At 32.0% G+C, this 9,221-nt stretch overlaps 1 protein-coding gene across 1 annotated transcript; it reads right to left on the bottom strand.

Annotated features, from left to right (window-relative positions):
* Positions 1-557: 557 nt before the first annotated feature.
* LOC136320017 (NKG2-A/NKG2-B type II integral membrane protein-like) lies at positions 558-8,803 on the bottom strand. The gene is made up of 6 exons (XM_066253169.1): positions 8,617-8,803; positions 8,171-8,266; positions 7,587-7,652; positions 6,947-7,098; positions 2,115-2,218; positions 558-1,884 (listed from the first exon to the last, which is right to left on the bottom strand). Exons 1-6 carry the CDS (start codon positions 8,801-8,803, stop codon positions 1,755-1,757), a joined length of 735 nt encoding a protein of 244 aa, XP_066109266.1. The 3' UTR covers positions 558-1,754.
* Positions 8,804-9,221: the final 418 nt, after the last annotated feature.

The following is a 9,221-nucleotide window of genomic DNA, read 5'->3' on the forward strand; positions in this document are numbered from 1 at the left end:
AACACAGCTTCGGCAATTAGATATAGCTATATGTACCTATTATATGAAAGTAATTTTGAATACTGACATATTTTCTTACTGTGAACATAAGGAATATATTTTATATAAAGTACAAAGGTAAGAACTGTATTCAAAGAGATAAATATATATGAACTATTAATGTATTTTTCAGATTTTAAGCAAGTGTAGCATTTCTCCCAATTGAAATTGAATTATGGTAAAAATATCTCTGAATGATTGCCTAATTACTAAAGTTATCCCAAAATATGTCAATAATTAACTATTTAACCCTCACAAATAGTTTATCTGTTTAATTTTTATTTTATTTATAATTTAAATATATTTTTCTATCAAAGTATGTCTCTAAGCATAGTGACTAAGGAGGAGGCAGAAATATTAATAAAGTAACATCAAAATGTCTCATATCCAATAGAGTTAAAACAATGAATCCAATCATTGATAAAGCTGCACCCAAATAGACTCAGAAGCTATATATGATAGTTCCTTTCTCTGAGTGAGACATATTCAAATAGATTTTTATAGAAGCTTTGGGATTCTTTGCATAGTAACTTAAATGTCAATTAAGAATTTATTACTGTCAGCTCCAAAGATATCTTTATTTCCTTTTTTGAGACAACAATGTGGGTCCTATAAACTTTTTCCTCTGTCTGCTCACTTTACATTTTACCAGTAAAAGGCAATGGCAATGGAGAGACATGTCAGATAAAGGGCTCTTCTTCCTTGTTTCAAAGAGTTTTCTCTCCTGTGGCTACAGTGGGGTGGTGGACAGCTGCCTGCATGCAGGAAGTGCTTGTGGTGTCCACCCCTCACCAAGTTTCTGCAGCTAGTCACAGTCAGAGCTCCTTCTCCTCCACCCCTGCCTTCTGACATTAGCAGGAGGTCTTCCTGTTTGTCAAGCACAGCTTCAGATCCATCCTTCCAATATCGGCCACAGACTTGGAACTGCTCCAAGAAAACAGGTCTACTGTATAGTTTTCCATAGTGAACTGTCTTCTGTGAAGTCTAACACCCATGCTGAAGAAGTGGACCTGGCTTCCATGTGACTCCACTTTTTGTACACTTATTGACCTATGGTACATTTTATAATTTTCTACTATGCCTTCTTTGTAGGTTATCCTCAGAAATAGTTAATACTTCTTTAAATCAAATATTTCTTGGTTTCTCTCTTCACTCTATGAATTTATACACATTATCACTTTGGAATGTTCCGTCCTCATTTTCAACACATAAGGGCTAGGTCAAATCAATTAATTTGGAAATATATGTAATATTATTCAGTTATTATATACTAAAAAAATAAAAGTTCTTGATGTTATAATTCATAATTTATACATGATTAATTTTAATTTTTAGCAGAAGTTTTAGAAATGTATAACATGTACCAGGATAGATATTTTTTTAAAAGTAATATAAATATAGATTTAATAATATTCTACAATGTCAAGGGTGAAGAATGAGACAAACTATGAGCTTTAAGTGATGATGATGTTTCAAGTAGATTCATTCTCAGGAACAAATATACCACTCAGGTGAGTGATGCTGATAACAGGGAGGCTCTGCCTGTGTGGTGACAGGGAACACAGGAAATCACAATAGTTTCTTTTAGTTTTGTTGTGAACCTGAAAATCATCTCAAAGTGATGTCTTAAAAATAGTTTTACAAAAATAATCACATAGTTTTTGAAGAAACTAACACTGCTATTCAGAGCTGGTGAGAATATCATTGTACCAACTTTACGTAATATAACGTGCTTGATGCTTACAAATGTATTTTCCTTTTTCTGAACAAGGTTTAGAAGAGAGCATGGGTCTCTGAAATCCCATATATGTACAATTCTTATTCAAATGTGAAGTTTTTGAGAATCTGAAATACAGAGATAATATATCATTAACCTGGTAAAATATAACTTAATGTAATTAATAAATTTATTTAGAGAAATAGTTACATATCTAAATCTGAATATTTCTCACAATTTCTCTACAGAAAAGCTTAGTTTATTTACATAATTTTTCCCACATTGTTTTTTTCTTTCTAAGATTAATTCCTAACCTAGAAAGCATGTAGGCATAAAACATGAGTCTCAAGAAACTTACAGTTTGGAAGAGAGAGTTGAGTCATTTGCCTGTACCCACAAATTATTATTGTTTCTCTGGGAGAGTCCAAGCCATGGTAATATTCTGAAAATGCTCAAAAAATTCTATGAGAAAACAAATTTTATGAGAAATTAAGTAAACGCTTGCATATGGATTTGAATTTGCAAACAAAAAATAGGCCTAAAATGGATGCGGCGGAGGAAACCCATGAGGTCAGGGTGATTGCTAAACAAACTGCACACAATCTATCAGCATCTTGTGAAATTAGTAAAAAATAAAAAGTTTTAAAAAAGGAAAATCAAGCCACATCTGATTAAGTTGGTGAGTTATCAAATCATTCAAGTCTTACATCCAAGAATTGTTGGTGACCCACCCAGCTCGCCCAGCATATTCAAAGTCCAGATGATCACACAATCTTCTGTAGAAAAACAGAGGACTCTGAAGATACATGAATACCTCAAGGTTCACTGGAATGGAATCCACAGCTGCCACATAAACAGCAGTGTCTTAACCAGTTTCCAAAGAAACACATAAGTATTCAATACATAAAAGGGTTTGGATCACTGCCCTCCACCCTACTAAATAGAGTCAATTAAAAATACAAAAGTGTCACTAAGTAGCTGAGATCAAATCACTGACAAACTTTCCAAAGTTCCAGAACAAGTTGCTGAAAAAAGAAAACTGGTTGTTGCTAATAATATTCTTATTAGCAGTTTCATAACAAAGGTAATGTTGTATATGACAATCTCAAGAATTCATAGGTGAACAAATAAAATATTAAGTAGCTATGTAAATCATGTATTAGCAGCCAAAATAAAGATAATTATAAAAATAAGAAAAACAAATAAAGCTAATTCTTTCTAATTTATAGTCTTTCAATTTATATTTTTATACATTGGACACATTAAGAAAATGTATTGGTATGATTAAGTAGGAAGGACAAATGGACAACATTAGCAATTTCACAGCTCTGAAAGGTGATCAGAAACTAATAAAAACTTATAAGATTTATTATGGGAAAAGCTGCTAAGGATTCAAGAGCATATATGAGTCTTCTTGTCTAGGATGCTCCCATGTCTCCTCCAATCCCTAGCTTAGCTCAGAGAGTAAGAATTGCAATTTGTACAGTTTGAGGAAGCTGCAAATATTAATGATGTTGTTGCCACAGGGTAGACTTGATTAGCAGTGGAAGAGGTTGGTATATTGCCTGCTACATTTTCTGTTGAGTGCTTAATGCACTAGGTTATAAATGAGGAAAACCATTCATTTCCTAGTCTGAACTTGTGCTCTCCATGGTGTCAAGCACAGTACCAGCCAGAAATATAACAGGAGATACTGAAAATGAGGGTACAATAGGAGAGATGATACCAGCTTTCTACATGTTTGGCTAATGGAAAAATTTGTGCTCATGTGTAGATGATGATCCAGTAAAAAATAAAAGCCAAAGGAGACTTTGAGGACTGATTTTAAAGTTATTAATACTCCTTTACACACACACTCACAAAAGTACATAAAATAGCAGAAGGCGGAAGTTATACTGACATGAGGCATTTGAATACATTAAAAAAAAAAAAAACTTTGCTTGTCAAGCAAGGTATACTCAAGGGAAATTCTGGGTAAGCCAGGCTAAAAAAACAAACAAGAATTTTAAAAATGGAATAAACACACTAAAAATGGAACATTCTACATTAAAAACTTATTCAAGTTACAAAAGAAGAAAACTACTAAGGTTGTAGGAGAATTTATACTATACCACATTTTAAACAATATGTACATACAGAAAATTAAGAAACATGTAAAGAACTTGGAAAATGTTTTTCATACTTTCAGGGGGAAAATCAGTCAACAGAATCTTACTACACTGCTAAGAAAAATTAGGGGAATTTTTATAGCTTCATATTCATTTTGAAATATCCCTTAACTCTTGTGAGCAGTATATTACTAGGATAAGATGTTGGTTTTATTAGAAAAATATTTTTAAATAATCATTATAAATTTGTATTTATACATGAATTATAAAAACTATGTTTAAATAACTACTGTATATAAAAATACGATGGCAGTGACAGAATGATTAGAAAAATCAAAACTATATAAATAAATCAAATAAAAATTCGGGTTTGAAAGAACATTACCAGCATTGAAACATTCACTACATTTACATAAAATTTGAGATTCAGAAGAAAGAATTGATGAAATTAAAGATGGAGTAAAGAAATTATTCACTTCTGAAGCTAGAGAGAAAAGACGCGAAAAATTAATGTAGCCTCAGGGACTTTTAGAAACTCTATCAGGGAATCTACATTAGTGTAATATTTGTATGAGAATATGAAGAGTGATAAAAAAGGCCAGAAAAATAACTTGAAAGAAATAATAAATGAGCAAATTATTAAACTTTATGTTAAAAATATATAGTCATGTATATTAAGTTAGTTATGAAGAAAAGACCACCTGCTATAAATTAAGTTGAATTAATTAGATGTTATGTAGAAAAGTATGAACTTCATTTCTGCTAAGAGCATCACAAATATACCTGCGCAGGATATAAATTCTTTCTGTATTATAGATTTAAATGTATAAGTTAATCAATAAATAAAAAGATAAACACTAAGGAGTAATGTAGGAGATTATCTTCATGAACTTAAACTAATTTCTGAAATAGGTCCAAATTTATCACTAAAAACCAAAATGAGATATTGGACTATGGTAACATTAATAAATTCTGATCATTAAAAGACTTCAATATGACCCTAACCCATTGCTGGTGCAGTAAAATAAGTATTGACCTGGGATGCTGAGGACCCAGATTTGAAACTCTGAGTTCATTGGCTCGAGAGCAGGCTCATCCAGCTTGAGAACGGGGTTGCCAGCTTGAATTAAGAGCATAGACGTGACCCATGGTTGCTGGTTTGAGCAAGAAGTCACTGGCTCTGCTGAAGCCCCCTAGTCAAGGCACATATGATAAAGCAATCAATAAACAACTAAAGTGCTGCAACTATGAGTTGATGATCTCTTCTCTCTTTCTTCTTGTCTACCTCTGTCTCTCTCTCTCTGTGTCTCTCTAAAGTTCTCTATCTTGACAAAATAAAAAAAAGATTTCAATAAGAGAATAGAAGTGTAATTAATGGTAAATATAGCAATTTCCATCTTATAAATTAAAAAAGAGCTCATATTCAAAATATAACAACTTCCTGGAAGAAAAAAATAGGTAACATAAAAGAGAAATGCTCAAGAAACTTGAACAGTCACTTCTCATTTTTACTGTAGAGAATTTCTTTATGATTACTGCCTAGAAAGTTGTATTCAATCTATCAGTAATCAGTAAAATGCCTATTAATGTCATAATGACAGTTTTATATAATGATCAGAATTTATGGCATGATAATGCCTAAGTTTTGGATCATGAAATTATTGGGTAAAATGTGTATTTCAACAGTAAACTAGAAAATGCTGGGATAAACCAATATTTATGATGCTGCTATTTCATTCTGACACATAGAGGATAATAAATTATAATTATACACATATACAATTATAATAATATAATCGTGTTTATAAATTATTATATAGTTACCAATATAATATTTATCTTATATAAATAGATATGTCTTATGTAACATTTATATATCATATATAAATTATTTTAAATGTAATATATTTGGAAAAAACATACACAAAATTTTTATAAAATACTTATAATACCTACACATTAAATGAAATGTATATTTTAAGTACAATAGATTTAAAATGTCATGTATCTACAATACAGCAGTGAAAATAAATAAAGAGAAATACAGTAATATAGATAAATTAAAAAAATATCATATGGGAGTTAAAGGAGACATATAAAATGCATAATGAGTGACTCCTTTTATATAAAGTTCAACATTAAGCAAAGATAATTTGTAATATAAAAAATCAGAATAATTGTTAAGTGAGGAGGGGTGAAGTTATGAGAAGGTTAATAAAAAAACAATTTGTAATATAAAAAATCAGAATAATTGTTAAGCGAGGAGGAGGAGAAGCTATGAGGTGCATAGAAGTGGGGCCACTGTGGACTGGCAACTTCTACTTCATGATCTGATTTGTAATTACATGGGGCTTTGTAGTTTGTACTTAATCTGCATAACCATGATATATTTACTTTCCATGAGATATCACAAAATTAAGTAGCAATGTTTATGTTAGAAATAAAAAAAACATAGAAGCATGGTTGTCTCTGAAAAGCGAGAATTGAAAATTACCAAATGAGTATTAATAGCATAAAATATGAATAAAATATGAGAGTCAAACAATGTAATATTAGCAGCCTTTAAAAGAAACCAACTAGCCTGGCCAGTTGGCTCAGTAGTAGAGCATTGGCCTCATGTGTGGATATCTAGGTTTGATTCCCAGTAAGGGCACACAGGAGAAGCACCCATCTGCTTCTCCACACCTCCCCCTCTCCTTTCACTTTATCTCTCTCTTCCCTTCCCGCAGCCAAGGATCCATTGGAGCAATGTTAGCCTGGGTGCTGAGGATTGCTCTATAGCCATCACCCCAGGTGCTAGAATAGCTCCGGTTATAACAGAGCAATGCCTCAGATGGGCAGAGCATCACCCCCTAGTAGGCATGCTGGCATCCCAGTCGGGAGCATGTGTGAGGTGCAAGTCTGTCTCTCTGCCTTCCCACTTTTCACTTCAGAAAAATACAAAAAAAAAAAAAAAAAAAGACAGAGAGAGAGAGAGAGAGAAAGAAATCAACTACAAATATATATGAAATAAGAATGAATTCTACAAAAATATTGCAAGTTAAGCTGCTAAGTTAAATGTTGGAAACATTTAAAATCTTACCACTTCTTCTTCACTATCTATGTAGAGCAGGCTAGAGTTCTTAGAAGCACAGGCCGTCAGACTCTCATTCCAGTCCTTTTTTTCAAAACTAATGTAATAGCAGTTGTTGGAATACAGTAACCACTCCTTTGGACATCGACCACAGTGATATGCTGAAGAAAGATTATGAGTTATTATCTAAAAACATGTCAAATTTTAAAATATTTAAATTAATTTGCATATATATAGATACATTAGTATACAGAACATATGTATACACCCTCATCGGCTGGTCCATATAAAAGAAAACACATTCACAATCACTCACAGAGAAGGGTCAGCCTTTTCTTCTCTAATCTATGTGCCCATGTGAAGCAAACAGACACAAAAAATGTCCACTGTCTACATAACCTGAATGTCAATGAACAAAACCACTTTTGTAGAATACAAAAATTATTTTGAGCAAATAGGCAACAGTAGTTATGACTATTTAAAATAAATGTTTCCTCATAGTGCTGCATAAGAAAACACTTTTCTATACTCACTAATTATGAACATTTATTGCCCAGTATTATAATTAATGATCTCCTCAAAAACTATGAGCTTTTTACTTCTTTTATATCAGATATAAGGTTTGAATTGTACTAATATCGCAACTTACAAACTACTGTTGTCCCTGTCTGGGTCGTGGTTATCAAGGAAGAGTTATTCTTCTGGTTTTCATTAGCTAGAAAAAAAATAATTCTTATAAAAAATATTGATCTAAATAAAATCATAATACTTTTTTCTACATTGAAATATGATGTATTGTTTAGGATTAGAATAACTTGGAATAAAATGGTTTTTATAAAAAATGAATGAAGCAATGTAATTTAGAAAAAAATTAATACAAAAGCAAAAAAGAAAAAACCCAACTAATTTTACCTTCTCTTACAGCATTTGGATTAACCAATTTCAAGAATTAATTTGTATTTCTAATAATGTGTCTTAAAGCATGCCTTGAGTTATAAAATCAATAAATATATATAGATAGATATATGTGGATATATATGGACATGTATGCATAAACTATTCTCTAAAATTATTCTAATATTTATACCTTAGATAAATTCAGAATAACTATTACTCACTTAGTCTAAATGCATATCATAAAACAAGTTCTATTCTATAATATTAGAAGTGTTTAGAAGCACTGATGATCATTAAAGTGAAAAGTTTTGTATAATCTTACAAAAATTTACTTACAGGGAATAACAGCTACAGTTACCACAGTGGACATCAAGACAAGGCAGATGACTCCCAGCACCCCAGCAATGAGCTTCTCTGGAGGTGATGGGGAATCTGCAGGGAGAGAAAAGGAAACACCAGGAAAGGAGAGAAGACAAATGTTAGTTTACACACAGAGAATCACATACAGACACCAGACCTCAAATTCACACCTACCACTGTAATCTTTTAGAATATACCAAAGCATTTTCAGAAAATATAATACTCCATAAATTATTGGTCAAACCTACAACAATGCCTGAATATAATTAGCCTTCAGTTTTCATCTTGAATACCATATTCCAACTTCTAGTTCTGATTCGTAAAGATGAAAAATAAGTGAGTTCATTTTCTACTGTTCCCCACATGTCTGCAGCCCAGCTGCACATCTGTATATTATACTGTATGTCTATTAAATGTGTTACCTTTGCAGTGGTCATTCTTGTCATTCCCTTGAAGATCCTGAGAAGCATTTTGAAGATTTAAGTCTGCATAGGTTATTTCCTGCTCAGTTACTGAAATGGAGCGTCTGGTGCCCTTACGTTGTACTTGCTGTCTCTTTGAATATTTAACCAGATTCAGGTCTGCATAGGTTACTCCTTGGTTGTTCATCTCTGTAGCTGAGCAGTGTCTGGAGACTGTGGTTGAAGATAACTGTGCTTACAAGTAAATGACATATGCAGTAAAGAGATCCTAGTGCAGAAAAACTGGGCGGGTTAGAGGATATTAGGGCTTATTTCCCAGTTGAGGAAACTAAAGTTCTGGTTTTAAATTTCTTAGATCTTTAAAAAGTACTTCATGATAGATGCAATTTTTAAGATAGTCTATATATAATTTATTGGAGAAAAAAAGAAAGCAATAAATTATTGAGGAATAAAGTATATCATAAATAATAATATCTGTGTTAATTTAAAGTCGGATTCCACAGAAGTATTTTAACACCCTTACTATGTTTGTATTAAAAACTAAAAGGGCTACTTATGAGAAGCAATCAATGAACAACCAAAGGGCTGCAACTACGAGATGTTGC

The sequence above is a fragment of the Saccopteryx bilineata genome, chromosome 1, assembly GCF_036850765.1.
Source record: "Saccopteryx bilineata isolate mSacBil1 chromosome 1, mSacBil1_pri_phased_curated, whole genome shotgun sequence".
NCBI lineage: Eukaryota > Metazoa > Chordata > Mammalia > Chiroptera > Emballonuridae > Saccopteryx > Saccopteryx bilineata.

What these genes read in the sequence shown, in the direction of transcription:
- LOC136320017 (XM_066253169.1), bottom strand. Translation starts at nt 8,803, where the DNA reads ATGAACAACCAAGGAGTAACCTATGCAGACCTGAATCTGGTTAAATAT. An exon ending in AACTGTAGCTGTTATTCCCT is followed by an intron (nt 7,653 to 8,170) that starts GTAAGTAAATTT and finishes TTTTTTTTCTAG; the next exon opens with CTAATGAAAACCAGAAGAAT. An exon ending in TAGATAGTGAAGAAGAAGTG is followed by an intron (nt 2,219 to 6,946) that starts GTAAGATTTTAA and finishes GTTTTCTCATAG; the next exon opens with AATTTTTTGAGCATTTTCAG.